Below are 22,330 nucleotides of genomic sequence, written 5' to 3'. Positions count from 1 at the left end.
AATGAATTTGAACATCTTATATAGAAAACTCAAGCAGGATACAGTTGATTCATGATGTACCTTGTTGTAGATATCTCTGTTTTACCTTTGTAAAAAAAATAATGTTGTGTGCAAATAAAAGCACGAGCTAAGAAAATTTTAGATGCAACATTCATGTTTAATTTGAAATCTTTAATGTTTTAGTCAAAGGTGAAATGTAATGTTGCAATTCCAATTACATACAAACAGACTAAGTGAATAATATCATATTTTAAAAGTTTTTATTCGTTATAATGTGTACGTACATTAAACAGTGCATTTCAATTCTTACCAATGTATATTGTTCTGGTTACCGTGTTAATTTCTATTCTTTGCGAGTCATACAAAACGTTTTAAAATATATTTGTAAGAACTGGGTCATTTAGTCTAAGGATCAATATCATGTTTAATTTGATTTTCCTCCTTTGATCTTTTGATGTAAAATTATCTTATAACTTTACTGAAAAGTTGTCTACTCATAAAATCTTCAAACATATTATATGTATTTTTATGATTGTGTACGAGCTTAAAACAATACAAAAATGCCTCAGTAATTAACTAACTTCCATTTAGTTAAAGTTTCTATGACACTAAGTAATTCCATGACATAGTATCAATGAAGGAATCCTAGCCAATGTACGGATACCAAATTTCTGGTAGGTGCTCGTGTTTCTAAGAATGGAATATACAAATATAATCCAATAAGGTGTACAACTTATTCGAATGACTAATTCAGTATTTCAAGTCCATGCAAATACGTAATATCAAGCGATAATTATATATTATTGAATTAAGATCTGTTATTATATTCGATGCGGTGTAATTCTAAAGGAAGGGAATGAATATAATAATGTGTAATTTTGATTTATTACTTTTGATATATCATGTTAAAATGGAGAACAGATCTCTCATTTTGACATATCTATTTAAATCTTAAATAACTTAAGTGATAACTTTAATACTTTGTATTATCAATATATCATTATCAAAATTGTCATTTTTTTACACGCCATGTTGCACGATAATGATGTTAATGGTATAAACAATATGCTAAACGACAAAAGTAACACCTCCTTGGGCTTCACATGTACATTTTATCGTAACCATGATACAAACTTGTGCTTTGAAAACGAGTTTAGGTAAAATATAACTTTTTGAATGCCTGAAATTTGGCAATAATTTTTTAAGTTTTTTTTCCGCTTCGCAAGTAGTTTAAAATATATACACTTATACAGCAATATAATAATTCTTTTATCTAACCGTCATAGAAACCAATTACAGACTGAAAAGAATCGCTGATCATGATAATGATATGTTTTAAAGAAAACAAAGCAACAGATTTATAGTTCAGATTACAGAAATGTGTTTTCTCGTTAGAATCTTTTTATTATACTTGTGTATTTTTTATTAAAGTTACTCGTTCAGTACCATGCAATGCATTTAAAACTTACTTGAAATTGCATATGGAATGAACTTGACGATAGTATCCATGAGACAGATTTTAAATCAGAGAAACGAAGTCAAACTTGTGATACTGGAAAGAAATGCGAAAGGAATGTATTGATTATTAATTGAAGGTTTAAGACAAAACTAATGAAGTTACAAGAATTGACAAAGGAACTGTTTAATTAGAGACATGACAACTCACTTTTAAGACCTTTTGTTATGTTTGGTTGTTCTTCTTTGTCTTGTTCTTGTTATTGTTGAGCTAATATACATTACAACAACAGAAATTATTAAAATGTTTCATATGTCTTTATTTATTTTTCCGGTTAGGATGTACGTCGCATAAACACAGTAAAAGATTTATATGGCGATTATTCAGTTTTAGTGATGCATTGTCTCAGTCATGAGCGGGCACTTGAGTAGATTTGCCGAAGTTCCGTAAGCTAGATGGAAAGTGTCCTCACACGGAGGAGTCTAAAGTCCCTGACAGTGAGAAGCAAATGTCCCTGACGTGATTCCAACCTTCAACCGTGAGAAGCAAATGTAGATGTTACAAAGGATAGTTTACAACGTAAAGAGTTTAGCCACATAATCATTAATTACATGGTCGTATTTTATTATGTAAACTAAGTAGATGTGAACTCAAGTGTGATTCGATATAATCATATGGCTCTTAATAAGGCTAAAATAAAATAATTAAAATTCTACTGTTAGTATTTTTATCAAGATGTTGTACAATAAAAATGTCATTTATAAATTGTATTAAATACAAGTTGATATTTAATTGATTGGTTCGAAAGGAATAACGGTTTTGTTCTTATCAACCCAATCTGCTTTACATTTTATGACTATTAAAAAGTATTGAGAAGAGATTTTATTCATTCAATGTTATACACTGTACTAAACTATCTCTGTTATTTGAAGACAATAATTTGGTTTTCTATATTGATTGAATTTGTGAGTGTAACAAACTGCTTGAATTAGTTTTGATTTTGATTTGACCTTAATTGGAACCTCTACATTGACAAATTATCAAATTTAATCAAATTCATTGTGTTTTACAATAAGATGTAAAATTGTCACAATTACCTTCAGCTACGTCAGGACATATTAACATTGAGATGCAGTCAACCAGTAATATTGTTAATAGCAATTAATCATTTTCTATTAATGTGCAAAAGTCAGTTTTTTAATGTTGGATAACGTTGTCCCAGATGTATATTAATTAATCACGTATTTTTTTATTTATTTTTTATTAATTTTGTTTTTATGTGAATAAAATACTTATATCACATTATAACACTGTTGTCAACATCATTGTGGTCAAATTAATGGGATGTAAAACAGCAAAGTGGTTTGCATTGTTTATGTTTAACAATATTATGTATCTGGCTAGATACCGGATCTATGCAAAAACTTTGTTCAATTTTTCTTTTATTATGATTTATCAAATAAAGTGTAGTGATTTGGATTTGTTTGATCAACTAAAAAAGACCCAGTTTGTCTTAAACGTACGCTGTTTAATGTTTAACACACGTAGCGTTAAGTTAGCACATCAATAAATGATGTGAGGTGTTGGACTTTATTTGTATAGATCTAATAAAACATTTTAAAAAAGGCGCGACAGGAAAGTTTGATAACGATTAACAAACATGATAACAAGAAAAAATATATGTAAATGCATAATGTTGTTTTTATACTTTAACACAATTAAAGAAATAAAACATAGCTCTTCTCAAACATTGGAGTATTTTCTTTAAATACCTTAATGATTTAGAGGATGAGTGTCATTCAATTATTACAAATTAAACACTGACGTGTGAACAAATTTTAAATAGATCGTATTACTAATCAAATATATTGATCTTTGGTTCTGTTTATTGTTTGGCTTGCGTTTATTGAACGCCACCTTTCCGTATTGATCTTGCTTATCATATTTTATCAATGGCCTAGCTCGAATTATTCTCACGTTTGACAAAAATGTTATCATACCGAAAGATTCAACGTTGATAACATGGATCGAGGTATGTTACTCAGCCTAAAATGAATGAAGTTTGTATACTGAAAAGATTATCCAAAGTTGTTTGTAAAGTTCAATCATACTATATCTTCGTAACCCTAGATTGTGTCACCCTCTTATATAGGGATTGTTAGGGATCATTTTTAGATTGACTGATTGCTGTACTCTGACATTAGTTTCGGGCGTGATTTGCAGTTTCATTAACATAATTATACATGTAATAAACACATAGTGTCCAAAATATAAGTTATCAGTTTCATTTCAAATAGGTATCCAGAAACAGATGTTTGATTTGAATATATTTAAATGATAAAGAAAATAAAGTTATTTAGGTAATAAAAATGGATCATTTTATTTTTTAGCATATTTATTGCTTGTCGTAGTACGATTTATATTGTCATTCGTGTTTATTACTGAAAACCAGGGTCAACAACAAAATAGTTGTGTGTGTGTGTGTGTGTGTGTGTGTGTGTGTGTGTGTGTGTGTGGAAAATTATTGATGTCAGGACTCGTAATGCAATACTAGTCCAAATCATCGCGGCATTATACCTTGGTGAACACAACGTCTAATAAAACACAGTGTATATACCCAAAGAAAACAACAAATACCTTACAACTGAAGACATTCTTGTTAGGTTTTTTTACAATCTATTCACAGTAATACGATAATGCGCAGGTTTTTTTGCAGTAGTATTTTTATATTTCTATCATTTAAAAGAAATGATATTGTCGTAAGTTTATTTGTGATCTTTATGATTGAACGAGCTTTCATTTTATGATACTTAAATGACAAACGGTTCTTATAAACTTAATAGCTAATATTTATCACTAAGTGTAACTATCAGGAAGCGATCTCTTACAATCTTGCAAATATTGTACAACTACAGAAAGCTATGAAATTAATATAAATTGAAAACTTGCTGTTTTTTTTTTCTTCTAAATGTTCAACAAATTTAACAACATTCCCATAGATGTATTTGTCTTGTTATACTAAATAAGTGTTCTTTTATAATTAACATACTTATATATATAATATTTATTTATATTTACAATTAATGAAGATGAACATTTACAATATTTTGCGGTCAAATAATTACAAATCCTATGTAATGGTATTAATTCGTTGCAATTTATAAAAAACGTTATTACAGTCAATCATATTTTACACTTTGACATGGATGTAAATTTTACGTTAATTTGCGTACGGGATACATATTTTTATGTGGTTGTCAAATGAATAAAATTATAAATTGAAATATAAGATATTGCCAAATTGAAAATCTTGCAATCCTAAAATTGATTTGTATATCTGATAACCAGTATTGCTACGATAAATTACTAAATCTCCGTTACACATGACATTCTTTTTGCCATTCATTTATTTAAATATGATATCATTAATTCCTTTGACATTTTACTGTAAGGATTTACAGACAATATAAGATGATGGCTTCATTTTATATCAAAAGCTTTTCGTTTTTCTTAAACATTGAGGATATTTTTTAGGAATGTTGCTTTTATGTAAAACAGCTTAACGTGAATTTGTTCACGTTGTTTGCAGTTTTAAATACTGAAACCGACATTTATAAATGGGAAATAATACATAAATCATACAAAAATAATTATATTTGTCAACTACTGCATCATACCTACTGATGAGCGTCATTTGATTTTATAAGATAGGCAATTTGGCATTATGTCTTTCATTCTAATAATATGTGCTAATCTTTTAAAACCAACAAATGCAATTAACTGTTTCGTGGTGTTTAACGTGTATTACTTTATGTGTACTGAAGCATAGTTAAGGATGGGGAAGGATTTAAGAGCAACACACACAATAACTTCATACAACGAACTCTTAGTCTTCTTTGTTTTCATGAAAAAATATTGTGACGTATAAAAATGTATGTTTTATATTTCTACTCTTTTTCAATTTACGTGTGTAAATGTTTATCAATAAGTGAAGTGACTGGAGTCAATATAAATATAAATACAATATCGTATGATTCATATTTAAAGTTTATTTAAATAGACTAGTGAAGCACTGTCAACATAAAGCATTTTTGTTGCATCTAATTAGGATTATTTACGAGTTTCTGAAGAATGTTTTGTAGTTAATCATAAAAACCGAAATGAAATAATTATATTTCCGAACAACAATGCAAATTAACAATTGAGCTTTTCTGAAAATTTATGCTACAGTTATTGAAAATATTTTTATTACAAACATGTGTGGTGGTGTATGAGATCTTTATTAGATACTGATGACCGAAGAACCTTTATGGTTGTTAATTTTGTTGACAGTCAGAATGAGTACGTTAATAAATTGACAAATTAACTTCAATTTAAAAATAATTAAATGTCTGCAACGTGCATGTTTAACAACTAATATCTAGTAATTTCCACACAAGTAAACTCACTATAATGCAGTGCTTAAAGACGCGTTTGCATAAATCTCATTCCTTTGTTTCTAGTAAAAAAAGAAATTGAACATTTATTATGTTTTCTACCATTGCCATGAATATTTACATTTTGAAACGCAGTCTGTGAATGCATTAAACTTAAATGGTGATATTTGAGAACAGATTAATCGCACAAATGTAGTTTACTGCCGTGTCTCTTGGGAGCATTTTGACTCAATTGATAAGCAAATCAGACTTTCAGACATCTTATAAGATGAATCACAGCAGTTGATTACAATATCGATTCGCATTTATTTTAGAAATCGCTCACATAAACAAAAGTACGATTGCGCTGTTGACATTGTCGATTTTCAAGCCATAATTATAATTAATTAAACAATAGTTTGAAACTTGGATAAATTAATCTTGAGCTATAGGTATGTTTCTCATATTGTAAAAACAGTCTTTATAATAGTGCAAAGTGAAAAATATTTGCTGAAATATGTTGTATTATTCAACCTTAAATCGATCCGTAACAATATATAAAAAAACGTTTAAGTAACATTTGTGAAAAAGTTTGGCATAGAAAGAAAAGTGTTACTTACTTTTCTAAATTACTTGAAAACATACATACACACAGGTTAATCTTTGAGTGGGATTTTAGGACACAGATAAACAAAACAAAAGTGAAAGTAAACGTGATAATAATGGATGTGGTTTTTTTTTCAACACATCATAATTCTAATGCCTTTTGAATCAATGATTTAAAGGTCATTGTTCATCAAACTGTTAAACCGATAAAGAAGGAAAAAGGTTTTGTAGAAAGACAAAGACATATTTTATTATAAACAAAAATTCTATAATAAAATGTAATAAATCACCATATCTAATTAGTGACACTATTTCAGTTGATATATATGATTCAAAATGTATTCTGCTGATAAAATGTCCTTAACTTTATAAAATAAGATGCGACTATCATCTACTGTTAGACTAAAATTAAATTGTTCGTGAGGCCAAATTAATAAACTGATGTCACTTCAACTGAAACAAAAATAAAAGTTGACCATTAGAATAACAAAATGTAATGGATTTTGTAATTCAACAATTTATAAATATCATTAAAATTATTTTGTATGATTAATTGACTAATAGATAAGAATTGTGATTGTTCCGTGTATCTAAAAAAAGGTTTAACAAGATGTTTTGGGAGACTTGCATATATATTTTAACAAACAATTGTCTTATGTATCAATACGTCTACCAAATCGTAAAAAAACTTGCTAGCATATTGTTCTTCCTATGTAACTGGTAAGAAATAAGAATGAAAAAGTAATTGGGCACGAAAATGGGCGCAATTTATTGTTAAGTAACATCATGTGTCAAAACAAACTTACCTGCTGAACCTAATAGATCCATAGACTGCAGGTATGCGAACTTATTTGTCAGAAATACTTTTAAGTATGTTTGCCATTGACATAAACATCAATTATTTTAGGTCCTTAAATAAAAGTTATGAGGCCGATAAATATTTCCATAATAGAAGGTAACTTAATATTATTGACTACTGATTTTGAGGAACGGTGTAATATGATTGACCAAAAATCTGCACCAAGTCTGGTAGATATGTAAAGCAAATGGCTTTCATGTAACCATTTGGTACCACGGCGGCACGCTAAACTTAAAAATGAAAGCAAACTGCGAAAAGAAAAGAAACAACGCGGCTAATTTAGCTTGCTATTCATTCTGTAAGGACAAACTAATGAGCGTTTGTGTTTAATTTAGCCTATTTTAAATATCTCTATTACCATTAAATAAAGAATTTCTGTTTTCTCGAAGTCAATTAAAAAAAGCCATCTCATTCTGTGGATGTATCAGCCAGTTTGTCTCATTATTTGATGAATTACAATAGATTACAAGAATGATTGGGATGGAGCAATTGCTAAAAAGTAAAACAGTTATTTATTTATTTATTTATTTATTTATTTACTTAAATCTATCTTTTAATATGGATATTTTATTTTATAGTTTAAAATACAACACTAGTTTATTTAGTTATTAGATTAAGTCTTAGCTGCATAATTTTGAATATTGCACTTGATAATGTAACTTTGTTACTTGAACAAAACAAGCTTTTTTATTAATTTCGTTTGAGGGATCTTTACTTTCCAGAATACCATTTGTATTTGTGGTAATAAAATACACCTTTATTAGATATCATCAATTGCTCTTTTTGAATCAGCTCATTGTTTTATACGGTTTGTCTTTAATCATGAAAACCAGAGTGCAAAATATAAGGAAATACTTCTTGTATTATAAATAATCTGATAATTATTTTAAACACCGCAAAAAATGGCGTTCCTTGATTTATTTAAAAATTATATTTATATTGTATTCTATAGTTATACGATTCTACCTTTATGTTTTAACTAAATGTAAGCGTTTTCCCAGATATTTTGTATACCAGTATAATGATTTATGCAAATAAAGTTGGTAAATCGGTAACTTATTGAACACAGTAACAAACATATACTGTTTGACAAAATGTATTGAAATAAAAAAATAGTGTTTTTGTGACAACACAAGCCTTTTTGTCTATATTTTACACAGTTCCTTCATAGTGACAATAAGTCAATAAGATAATAAGATAATTTGTACATTTTTATTTTCGATGTGTTCTATATTCGTCTTTTTGCAAATGAATCGGATTTAAAATATGATAAACAAAAGAAAATGCAACTAAACATGGATAAACATTAAAAGCTCACGTAGTTATCTTTTACTACCATTTCCATAAACAATCAGTTAAGGTGTACAAATCTTTAACGCTGAGTCATAAAAAAATGTTAACAACTGTTCCAAATTCATGGTTGAATTGTCCAATACTGCCCACACAAATCAAGACAGACAATAAGTTAGGTTTATATCCAAGTTAATAAGTAATTAGCTGCTTATTTAATAAACCGAATAACAAAATGAAGGAACGATCACAAACATATTAAAACATATTGAAAATATTACTATTGTCGATTAAGAAACAATTCTGTTCAAGGAAATTGCAACTTATTCATATACTTATTTTATCACATTTTTTTCTGATTTTTTATCATGAATATCTTGATTCAAGATAAGATTATATTACATCTTCCTCTCAAAAAACCCTAGCATTCCGGTCCCTAAACCGTCGTCCTTGTCTCTGATCAATTAATTATCTTCTTAAGTGTCCTCTCTTGATTTTCCTAAGACTAATTTTGATTATTAACAATAAGAACATCACATCCATTCTCTTGTGTCTTCTAATTTTGTTCGAAGCCTTGAATGTGGTTCATTGCTACCGCATTTTGTTGGGAAATACATTACCCCCTAGCAGTCAGGAGCTTTTAAAGTGGTGAATTTAAACATTGTTACAACAGAATTAAGGTTTCTGAAAAAAGTAGATGGCTTACATTTTATATTTTAGGCCTCATATGATTTTGATAAGTGATGTTTAAAGTTGTAGACAGTATATAACTGATCAAGAACAGTGGAATCGAGGATTTAGCCTCAAATGTGACTGATTTACCGTAGAACAAAGGGTACAAAAATTCACAGGGCCGACACTTTAATATCACGTATCATGCAGTCGACGGAAGTCTGATGTTTGACGACTATTCAGCAATGCCAAAGATGCTATTGATTGGAATCAAGATCTGTAAATGATATCTATGTCAAAGTCTTTTGGTAGAATAAATGAACATGTAACAAACAAATATTGTTTTATGTGATAAACATTCTAGTAGAAAGTTAGCAGCAGCTATGAGCAGTAGCAATGAAAGTAGAAAAATTATAAAACGTGACTTTACAGTAAACCAGCAGTAGCAGCAGCACAGCAATAACCTAATTAGTAGTACAACAGTAGCAGAAGGAGTAGCACAACAGTAGCGATAGCACAGCAGTGGTACAGCAGTTGCAGTAGCACTTGCACGGCAGTAGCAGTAACAGTGCAGCAGTAGAAGAGCAACATATGTTTGCGAATTAATAAACGCGGTTTAGAGGAAAAATGCCACAAAATATAACGCACTATTTCGGCCTATTGACTAGAAAGGTTAATACCTGATATACATGGCAGATTGAACAGGCGTAAACACGATACTAAAAGCGCGGTTTTCGTTTTGCATTGTACTTTCGCGTCAAAATATTGTGTTACAATTGCCCTTTAGACGTCAGTTTAAAAAGAGAGCTGACCATTCGTTAACACTATATTCAGATGAAAAGTCATGTGACTACGGCTTTTCTTACGAAATCCAAATTGTTTCATTTATGTTATATAAATATACTCCAAAATATAAATGTGACCGTTCTTATCGCAAGAAAAGTTTTTTTAATCTCGTATGAACCCAGTTACTTTGAAACACACCATATCTGATATTTATTTTCACATTAGTGTAATTATCAATATAAAATGCTATACCAATACTAAATGTACCTCTGAAAATAGCGCAGGAACTCTGCTACTTCTTTGCTACTGCTTTGCTCCTGCTACTGCTGTGCTACTGCTACTGCCAATTTGGTGTTTTATAATAAAGCTACTGCAACTGCTGTGCTACTGCTTCTACACATTTCATGTTTTATAATTTTGCTATTGCTACTGCTCTTACCAATTTTACGTTTATAATTCTGCTACTGCTACTGTTTATTTCACGTTTCCTTCTGCTGCTATTGCCTAATTCCATACATTAGTTGCAGAGTATCTAGCATTCAAAGAAACAGTCATTTTGTCTTCTAGTTGTTACTTCATATATTGTACTCATTGCTTTGATTAATGTCTTTCTTTACCATGGCATGATTGCTTTAAATGTTTGTTTTAGCATATGGCATGATATTGCATTATAGTATAAACACAGGCATACTTCAAGTACTCTCGTACTAACGCTGCAACCCGATAATTTCCTATCGTCCAGCAAGTACCGCTTCATGTCTGTAATGAGGCTTCTATTTAGATAGAAAGATAAGCTGCTGGTAGGGATTTATAACAAAGTTACAACTATTTTTATCTACACAAAACTTATTCGTTTTCACTCTGGATTTTTAATACCTATATGTTACCAATTTTCTGCTAGCTAGGCTTTTAGAAAATATGGAAATCTATAAGGATCCAGAGACAAATGCAATTTCACTAACTTTTATGTATTGACTCTACATCCACAAAGCTAGGCTTCAATTGGATATATTTACTTTTGGCCACTTATTTTGAGTAATTCCTGCTCTGATCGCCGCATTTATACCTCCTGAGATGACCGCTCAAGCATGACTTAATTTTCATTAGCTGATTAAAGTAATCCTGATCACTGAGACGTTCATTGTATTTTATGATATCAAACATTTATTAAAAATACGTATACCAAACGTATATTGAAAGTACCGTATGCTAAAATATATTGTCGCAATATAAACAATTAATATAATAGTCAAGTTACACAAACATCATTACAGTAAACGATAATCGTTAATCAAAACGCAGCTCAGTAAAAATGTCTAAGCATTACAATATTATGAGGTTAACGGGTGCTAGGGAATAATGATCAAGGGCGTTTATTTTTTGATAATTTTACCACTGCTGACAAGGCACATGTCATGAATGCCTGTGACACAGAAAAAACATCGAAATCATATCAATTGCGCACGACTTTCAGGCATTAACTAATTTACTTACACGTACGTATGTATGCGTTAATTTTAGCGATTTATAACTTTTTTCTGTGAGCAAGAAACTTTACACTCATTGCTTTCCACTAGTTTGAGAGTGTTTAATTCAGGTCATAGCTTCAAATACAATCAAACTGAAATAAATATATTTTATTATACTACGGAATAATTTCATCATCCGAGATTTGTCTAGTAACAAAACGTGTTTTGATGCTCTTTCAATTACACGCATCACAGTAAACCCCTTCGTACAAATCAGATAGCCTCGTGATTTGAAGCTCTTTCAAATACCTCCAACGATTCTTTAAATTTGACAAATTACTGTCATTTGCTTTACTTATACATGAATGTACACGTAAATTGATTATAGTTTCTGCATTTTTTGCAGTTATAATGTGCTGGTCGTTTAATTCTGTAAATACAAACATAGTTATAAAGATAAAAGTGACATAATGCAGAAGATATGTTTTATTATGACTTCTGTGGAGCTTTTATTATTTTGATGGCTTATTGTAGTTCAAAAATGTTACTCGTTGCCGAATTGTCTAACAATCATTTGGTTATGTTGATTGTTCGACTCTTATTACCGTTACATTGACTAAGTATTTCATTTTGTATGAATGCTAAAATACTTCTTTGTTTACAGTTTTTTGCTTATTCTATGACACATGATTTCACATTCACTGTAACAGTTATTATCTTAAGAACATATGCATCCACATGTCTAACATTATTATTTAATGTTATAACAGCCTATTAGAGTACAAGTATTATTTAAAGTACATATAAAATGTGCAAAAAAGTGCATAATAATATCTATTCTACTTGATCTGTATACAGTCAAGTCTTTTAAATTATTTACAGTTTCAAAGTGCTGGTGTATATTTCATTCATCCCTTTGGTAAGTATATCTTTATCTCATATGTATGTGCATTTCATATCCTACTAGAAAATAGTTCCTTTGTAAGATGCCTTTTGTAAATGCGAAGGCGGCCCGGCATGCAATTAAATATGATTAAAATATGAATGATCTTGGAAAAACGGTAAAAGAGATAAAAAGAAATAGTTTCAGCAAATAAAAATTTAAAAAAAATTGGTTCACCTACAATGTTGTAGGTTTCAAAACTGAATGACACTGTCAAATTATGAAGGCGCGCGCCAATTATCACTGAACAAACAATATAATATTTGAGAGTTTTGGTGAATAACTGAACAGTGTAGTTTAGAGTTAGGTACTGATCATCGTCAGATATCTTTCAACACTCGATTGCAGAAGATTATCTTGAACCAAACTAAATATCATATCGCTTCCGTATTTAATGACCTATGTAAGAAGGAAAACGTCATGGGCAATAAGCGATATACAACGAATTATCACCTGTCCACAAGCGATCGTTCAGAAAATTGAAAACTACTTATTTTACATGTCAGCTACAAACTGAGCTTAAATCTACGTTTGCGAGCAACCTTGCTACATCTTACTTCCCGTACAATTAAGATATTACAAATATGGCTGAAAAAAAATGCAACAACATATATATGACATTACATCACTCATTTAGAAAACCAATAAGCAAACTTAAACATTGACAGAATACATTAAGAACTTCATTTTGCCTTAGAAAAACTATATTGACGACGTCATTTTCGGTCATTATTCATATTTTTCAGCAATGCTTGCTATTTTCGTTTGCATTTTCAGAGTATGTAAATTTGAAATTGAAGGACATAATATTAGGCAGATTGAACTTGAATTTAGTCAATACTTTCTCATAATTAACAACACATCACACAAAACCAATAAGACAGTAGAATAACTGACATCAGATATGTTATTGCACCAGATCGAATTATGTAATCTGACTTTATACCTTCAAATACAGCTATGTAAAATTTCAAACGCAAATATACATGCCATTTTGTTTCGTTAAAAATAGAAACCTTCAGTTTGTATAAGATATTGAGCATTCCATTGTATGCCGTCAATGTTTAGACACTCAAACCGAGAGCAAAGTTAATTTAAATGGTAAATGATGAATTACACCGTGATTGTCAAAAAATCGCAGCGCAATTATAAAGTACTTTTTCTTGTGAAGGTGAAATTTGAATTAAAAAAGATTAATGTCTTTTTTTTTTTGGTGTTGTTGTTTGCTGTTTTTTTCATTTATTTGCTTTTGTTTGTTGTGTTTTTATTTTGTTTTTTTTTCTTTTATATTTTTCTTGGGGGTGTTAGATAAGTTAGATATGCTTACTCTTTTAAATAATACTTTTGTGTTGTGTTGTGTTGTATTATATTGTATTATATTATATATAAAGTCAATTCATGGGATCTTCCTTTAATTTCCTATTTCAAATGATATATCCATTGCCTTATGCCCTGTCCTGTTTTTATGTTTTTACTTGCTTTTCCTTCTCGGCTTGTTGCTGGTTGCCTTATGTCGAGTAGGGGTTGCATTCATTTAATGCCGCACTTCCTGGCTGATCTTGTTGTTTGTTTGTTTGCTTTTTTTTTCATATTTTAACCAAAGCTGAGGTTCATATCAATTCAGATCAGATAGCCTATCTTACTAGAGATAAACAGAAGTAGTCCTATAAAGCAATGATTTGCATTCATTTTGGAAGGGGATTCCTTTTATGAATTGAACATGTATCAATCCATTGTAAAAGTACTAATTGATATTATGCATAAAATTAATGTTGTTGAGATTTATTTCACGCATTCATGATAAGTATTTTTTTCGTATACAAAGTACAAAAAATATTTTTTTTGTTTAAAGTACATTTGATTTATACATGGTTCAAATTATTTGTCCTATTTATAATATAACTTTTTTGCTTGTACATGCAATACAAAGTTAATTTCTAGTATTGTTATTTGAGGGAGTCTTAATCTGACTGAATTCATTGAAGAAACGTATTTTAAATTGTGTCCCTAGCTAAGTGATTTATAAAATGAAATTTTCATCAAACTGATATTTCGTGATTATTTACAAAACAGCTGATTACTCGGATGAGCACACGGGAATCGATACTGTCTCTAACTTTGATGCTTTTTTCATCTTTGTAGAAAAATTCTGACTAATTAAAGACGTATCTTTTGTGACACGTTTCCTATTTAAAACCTCAAGTGTATTTCTTTCTGTTTTCGATTTTAAAGTTGCTAATTAATTTTAGAAATGTCATTGTATGTGATTTGTTACCTTATCAATTTCTACTATAGTTGCACATTGTTCTATAACGTGTTCCATATATATTTTTTGTTGATTTTTATTATTTGTTTTTAAATACTAAACGTTTTTGATAGTGTATTTCCTTCAAATCAATTTCCAACCGCTAAAAAACTGTTGTCCTCTACACATTGTAAATGGTTTGTCGGTCGTATATTCCTATCGCATTATCAAAGCATAAATGTTTATTTTCATCATTCTTGTTACCTGAAAGCCCCAAGGCCATTATGTCAATCGTTTATCATCGCTGTTTCGGAAATCATATATGATTAGTAGCCGGTCACTTGATGAGAAATTGAGAAATTGGTTATTAGTTGTAGGTTATCCAATGACGTTGGTTAGGTGGATCGAGTGCCGAGATACTACCAAAATATGTTTAGAACTTCATGTCCAGATACGTGCATTTTACAAACTTATATTTTGCTTTTAAATTGCGCAGCATATTTTTAATCCATTATTATCAATTATTATTTTACATGCGCGTTAAATTATATAATATTTTATGATAATCGAAAGTCATATAGTATCCCATCGATATAAATGATAATTTTATCATAGGTTTTGTGTACTAAAAATAGTTGCATACTTAATATCTTTATTTTATATTATTTTATTTTCTAACAGTTTTATGTGAATCATTTTTCATAGCTGATATGGCAAGGTTTTCAATTTATCTTCCAATAAAAGGAATACATCAATAAGGAGGGAACCAATTTACTGATTGGATTACCAATAAATTGCCTTACACCTTCGTCTCGAAACAGATTATTTGTAAGAATATAATCAAGTATTCAACAAAAATGCCAAAAATGTATATTTTTCTTCTACATTGATTTAATCTGTTGATAATATTCTTGATTACAAGGAACCAAATGTTTGTTTCCATTGTTCGACCTCAGAGTAAAGATGTCATTCTTAACTAAAAGTATAGTATTATTATATAGAAGCTGAATTAATAATTTCATAAACGTTTGGAATAATCTTTAAAAAATATACATATTACTTGAACAATGACTATGGACAGAAACAGGTCATATGTTTGTTTAAGCTTATCGGTCTTATTTAAATGTTACAAATGTAATGAATATTACATACAAGCAACAAAAGTACATTCACAAAGCAAAACCACAAAAATCATAAAAACATATATTGTTCAAGAAAAGATTATACCAGAAATATCTTTGAAATGATACTCGGCCGAAGTAATACTGCTTTTACTTACATATGTTATTTCGTGGTTGTTTAACACAAAAAAGTAATGTCAGTTAATTAACAATAATAACGTGGATAAATTCTTAGTTCCTGACAATACCCTTACCACGATTGACATAGCATTTTGTATTTGATCTAGGAAACACTGTAAGATGTGTCTGTCAATGAATCTGTCTTATTTCGGTAATTGTAACGAACACTGACGTTTTCATTTTCACATTAATGTGTGCTTTATTAATTTGCAAAGGTACATGTATGGGAATAATATGTTTCAAATAAAGTGCACATATAAAGGATAATACACGATTGTATAATATCATGGGCACTGAACGTAATGTATTGACAGTACTCAGGAAAGTTCCGAGTTTTTTATGTGATGTTTTTTTGGTGTTTTCGGCACAGTGTCTTGCATACCAGACCTGTGTTTCTGTTAGTTTTACTTATGCCTAAAATTTAATCTGGCATGGGGGGTGCCAAATCAGTCGCATGCGACACAATTGCATGCTTAGGGTGACGTAAGTTCGCCATTATGAATAAAAATGTAATTTGATACGCTGTTGTAAGATAAATAGCTACGGGTGTAATGACATCAATTTCTTTTGAAATAGTTATCGCTCAATGGGCGGGTTCCCTCGGGACGAATATTCCGATCTGAACCGTAACATATGACATATATTATTGTACTGGGATCGAGAGCGTGATTGATGGTCTCTTTATTCCAGACAAAACTTATGTTATTTACACCACAGCTTATAATAGCTGTGCACTATTAACTAATGCAATTTTTAAAAGTGTTTAATGGGAGGAAGCACAGGCCACATGTCTCAACTGTCTCAAATATACGAGAAATTATACTTTAAACCTTGTTTTTAAAAGTCCTCTAAATTAATTAGGAAATAAAAAATATGTTTCAGAAAGATCCTTTAGAGTATTATTCTTATTTTAGGTTGGCCAATGAGATTTCCTGATTTTAGATTGTAATTTTAAAATGACCGATGATTATCCTACCTATATATAGTTCTTTTATGTACATTTTACAGGAAGTCAAAGCGTTCTCAGACGGATTTCGTCCAAAAACGAAACAATATATCATTCGCAGTCAGTGATTTAGAAACGACAACATTTTGTACTTACACGGAGATAACAATATCTAGATTTTTATTATTATAGATGAATATGCACAGAGATACTATTGTTTGCCAGTATTTTGGAATAAAAAATAAGGGTTGCTGAGTCAAAAGCAGAACGAGGGATGAAAGGTGATGAAAAGAAATAAACATTTAGATGTCGCGTCGTCGTATTATCGTGTAGCTTCAAGTTCGATTAACATTTATAATTAAAGAGTGGTGGTACCTTTTAAGCTTACATCTCAATAAACACCAATACATAGTGATAAATCATGTTTGTTTTCTATACATGAATAAAAGGACCGTTTAGTGATACATTCACTGGAATATATAAAAAAACAGGTTGGTTCAGACTAATAGGTATTTACATTTCGGTCATGGAATGCTTCACAAAATAAAACCTACAAATAACATTAAAAGGGAAGTAACGGTTTGAATCATTTTATACAGTATTTAGAAGCAATTACTTCCCATTATTCAAATAAATACACAACACTGTTGGTGATAGTATTAACGCTTGCAAAATATCATTTAAAAATGTATACTGTGCTTCTCTTAGTTCGCCGTTCGTAACACTTGAAACAAGAAGAAAAACAAACATGCAATGAACTTATGGTACAGTGAAAATGATATTCAGCTGTAACTTTTAAGTATTTTCCGCAGTACTACGAAAATAAAACAATGCATTCAAGCAAACAGAGATTAAATGAGACATTCGTAGACCATAGGTCATTTTATTTTTAAAACAATCCTCATCATTTACTTCGCGATGAGTTGTTTTTCAATGTTTCAGTTGTAAGTACTTAATATTATGTTGCTTTATTTTCGATATTTAAACTATCTTCACCTTAAAGCTTGTGATTTAATGTTTCTTCAACAAACAAGAACATATAGAATAGGACAATTGTTTCAAACGAAAGCAATGATTTAAACTCACTTTATTGACTTTTGCAGAAATTAGTAAATCGTCGATTTTCTTTACTTAAAGGTACACATATTCAAATTCCTTTGCTACAAAACATGGTCGTTTAAGTCTTTTACATTAAGGACATTTCTTTACCATAATTAACACCGGTCCCATGGAAATATGTCAAAGCTGTGAAATAAGTGATGACGTGAAATTAATGATGTTGACTATACAATCCGACGTTTTTGTTATCTTTAAACATAATTTTTACAGTAAATCAGATAAATCAAAGTCTGCCTATGAAAGTCATTTTTGATTGGAACCATAATGAGACCCGATCTTACTGATTCCGTGTGTGCTTCAACAATAATATGACATTGAACCGCAATGACTTCCAATTAGGAGCATGCATACTATAACCCCATTAATTTAAAGCATTTTGGCTTAAATATTCAAACGCATCACTTTGATCTTAGTTGCTTTACCATATTGTTTGCTTTTATGGGTCTATTCTTTGGGCTTGCTATTAAAAATAAAGTAATGACCAACTGTTTATAACTTCTTTGCTTTGATATTTTATTTTCCTTAGATACATTATATTTTTTATGACAAATGATTTTTTTAATTTTCAATTTTCCTTACATTTATATGATTAATTATTAACAGCATCCATACAACTAGTTTAAGTCATTTTGAAATGTCAATAGAACTTTATTATTCTAGACTTTCCTTTGTTTATTCAAAAGTTTAACTGATCGAATTTTAAATAATTAACAACTTCCAAATCGGACAACCCCGTTACAACATGAATGGAATTTATGATTATAAGCCTTATCTCCACAGCACGACTGTCCACTTCCAAACCTAATTATTCCAGCACAGCACGTGTGGTATTTGTAATTGTAAGCTTCTTCGCCACAACACGACTGTCCACTTCCAAACCTAATTTTTCCAGCACAGCACGTGTGGTATTTGTAATTATAAGCTTCTTCGCCACAACACGACTGTCCACTTCCAAACGAGAGTTTACCCGAACAACAAGTATGGTATTTATAGTCATACGCTTGTGTCCCGCAACATGACTGCCCACTTCCAAAAGTAAGAACGCCCTTACAACAAGTATAGTACTTGTAATCATATGTTTTTGAACCACATTTTGCTGAAAAATAAATTTTGTTTCATTATGATGATCAAATACATGTGTATAATTAGTTAAAAGTTATAACAGTTCTTATAAAAAAATATCATATGAACATATATAAGATATAAAAATGCTCATGATAATTGCAGATTTCTTAAAGGCATAATTTCTAAATAGACAGATAGTTGAGATTATAAATTGAGCAATTTTACTAAAGACCTGTTGGGACAGGACAACTTCATGAATTTCCGAAATCATCTTCGTGAATTCACCAATTGAACAACGTGAAATCACGAATACAACTTCAGGAATCCATGATATTAACTACACGATTTCATCTGCATCAAGTTAAAGTCTTGAATGCACGAAGAGTGAAATCGTGAATTCACGAAGGTGAAACAATAATTCGTGAAGTTGGATTCGTGAAGGTGAAATCATGAATTTGTTAAGTTGAAATCCCTGATTCCCTATGTTAAGAACGTGAAGTTTAAATCCGAAATTCATGATGATGAAATTGTAAATCCGTGACGTAAAAATTCTAAAGCTGAAATCGTGAATTTATAAAGTTAAAATCGTGAATTCGTGAAGATGAAATCGTGAATTCATGTAGAAAAAATCGGGAATTCGTAAAGTTGTAATCATTTATTTATGAAGTTGAAATCATGAATTTCACGAAAATAGAATATTGAATTCACGATATCAAAGCCGAAAGTCATGAAGACCGGTTTTTCGTACAATAATTTCGAATATATTTATCAGTAAGTACATAACAAAATAACTGATAACAAATAGACGGTAGCATAGAGGGATATTGTTGTAATACACAGAAAGCAAAGACAAATTTAAAACTTCTTCAAATTGTATACGAAAAAATAAAAAAATCACTTGAATAAAATGTTTAAAGTAATAGAAAGAGCATCGAAACACGAGGCTATCTGATTTGTACGAGGGAGCGTAGCCCCCGAGTATTAATCAGATTGCAAAATGTTTTGATGTTTTTTCCCTTTTGTATCATAGTCAAACTTAAAAACTCGTTCCCTATTGTCACAATATGAAACCCCAGAAAAAAATAACCAATACACGAGCATCTGAATATGATATTTCTATCGCTTTCCCTTTCTCTGTCGTCATTAAAAGTAAAACCCAAGCAAAAAATTAGCCAATCAATGGGCATGCTCTGGAGTACGGGTAACTAATATCTGCACTCCAGTTAACACACTGTCCATGTACATGTTAACGATTTAACTCTTACACTACACATTTTAAACAGAAAGGTCCCCAAACTATAAAATAAATGTTTATTTAAATGTTCGACGCCTTTAACTGTTCTTATTATTTTTTCTTCTATAAATTGTAAGTATATTAAGTATAAATAGTAAGTAATACCTGCGCCTGTGATTGTAACACTGATCAAAGAAACGATCATCAAAGTTAAAATTAAACCTCTCATGCTATTGCCTGAAATATTAAAAACTATTTCAATATAAGGAAATATGAAGAGCATCTTTCATAGACTAATACTCGTGTTTTGAGAAATGAGGAAATTATTACATTTTTACACCCAAACCACACAATAACATCCAAACTTCTAACATCCATAATTTCTATCTAGAACGACCATTATGACCACGTATGTAATTAGAAGTGGACGTTAGTAACTGATATTCAAAATATACAGTTTAAAGTTACGTAAATATTCATAGATAAATGTATTGAACAAATTATGTCTACATTTCCTTAGAATGTAATTGACATGTTAAACTTCTTTATATATTTAATATATTTACCTACCATGCATAATTTTATAGAAGTAAAGAAGGCTAAAACTTACCGTTTTATGTTTCACCTGTTGTCGTGATAACAAGCAGTCTAATGCAAAATTGTATTTTAAATGTGGTTATATAGCATGTCAAATTGACAATGGTAAACAGGATTTAATAAGTGCAATGTGTGACATGATGTACAACAAAAACCAACCAAGCTCGCTAAGACACTCATTGGTCAACTCATCAAAACGGAAATTTAAAGCTGCATGTCTCAAGATGATTAAAATATTTCAACAAAATCAAACTTGAGAAAAATGTACAAAGATTTCAGGAAAAAAAAGTAGAAGAATTTCAGACTCAAATAATAATTTAATAGATGTTATGTGCAATTATGCAGTATTTATAACTTTATTCATACTGTGTTACATCTGCAGTAAAGGGAATGTAAATGATTTCCTTTTTTTTTTTTTTTTTTTGGTTACTTTACAATACAATATTATACTCTTAGATGCATACTTCAAACTTTTCATTAAACATTAAAATTGTTCTGGAGGCATGCAGCTTTAACGGCGTAAATTTACTTTTCAATAATTAACATAACAAACAAAAGGAGTGTACTTCGTAGGTTTCACAATATATATTTCTTGATACAAATGACGTTTGAAAACATCATTATCGAGTTAGATCCGTTCATTTTATGTATTATATACACATCGTTTTAGTTTCGATTGAAAACCATTTGCATTCGTCACAAATGTTACAAATTATCTTTATGACTTTTTTGTTTTCTTAAATGTTAAGCTTTAATCACATTGCTTTGTATGAATTGATCTCGTTTGTATACATGCGAACCTGATCGTAAGTTTGGCCTTGCAGCTGTTTGGATATTTCGAAAAGTTATTTAAAACAAACCAAATTGTTATTGTTGCTTTTTTGTTTGTTTTCTTTGTTGTTGATGTTGTTTCTTCTCTTTATTTTCCTATATTATCTAAATCAACGCATAGTTGCATTTTACATTTTGCATTGTATCAATTTTTTGTTGTTGTGTATACGATTTATCGCACTGTCGTCGCACATTAGGTGAAATGGGAAAAATACTTGATCTGTGAAAATTATACACTATCTAAACTCTTGACAGTTCTGTTTGTGACAAGAATATTTGACTCTATAATAGATTAGGATACCTCGGGCGGGCACAATTGTAACCATTTAACATATTTGTAAGAGTATCATTAGAAGAAAGAGCATACCAGATTTATAAGCTTTAGCAATTTCGCTTTCGGAGAGGTTTCCTTTTCTTTAGATTGCACTTGTTCCTATTTTATCTCCTTTGACAAAGAGATATAATTGACTGTTACCATTTGCACAAACATTGAATA

General features: G+C 30.0%; 1 protein-coding gene across 3 annotated transcripts; it reads right to left on the bottom strand.

Annotated features, from left to right (window-relative positions):
* Positions 1-18,603: 18,603 nt before the first annotated feature.
* Positions 18,604-21,124, bottom strand: LOC132734841 (galaxin-like). 3 transcript variants are annotated; one of them, XM_060721701.1, is made up of 4 exons: positions 20,977-21,017; positions 20,572-20,643; positions 19,065-19,203; positions 18,604-18,986 (listed from the first exon to the last, which is right to left on the bottom strand). In XM_060721701.1, exons 1-4 carry the CDS (start codon positions 20,981-20,983, stop codon positions 18,815-18,817), a joined length of 390 nt encoding a protein of 129 aa, XP_060577684.1. In that variant the 5' UTR covers positions 20,984-21,017; the 3' UTR covers positions 18,604-18,814. The 3 variants fall into 3 exon arrangements, with proteins under 3 accessions (XP_060577684.1, XP_060577683.1, XP_060577682.1); XM_060721700.1 differs by having other exon boundaries at positions 18,604-19,203; positions 21,017-21,124; XM_060721699.1 differs by having other exon boundaries at positions 18,604-19,203; positions 20,977-21,001.
* Positions 21,125-22,330: the final 1,206 nt, after the last annotated feature.

The sequence above is a fragment of the Ruditapes philippinarum genome, unplaced genomic scaffold (assembly GCF_026571515.1).
Source record: "Ruditapes philippinarum isolate M1 unplaced genomic scaffold, ASM2657151v2 ctg2261_1_1_1_1, whole genome shotgun sequence".
NCBI classification, from domain to species: Eukaryota; Metazoa; Mollusca; class Bivalvia; order Venerida; family Veneridae; genus Ruditapes; species Ruditapes philippinarum.
This window is presented reverse-complemented; position numbering and strand designations above follow the sequence as displayed.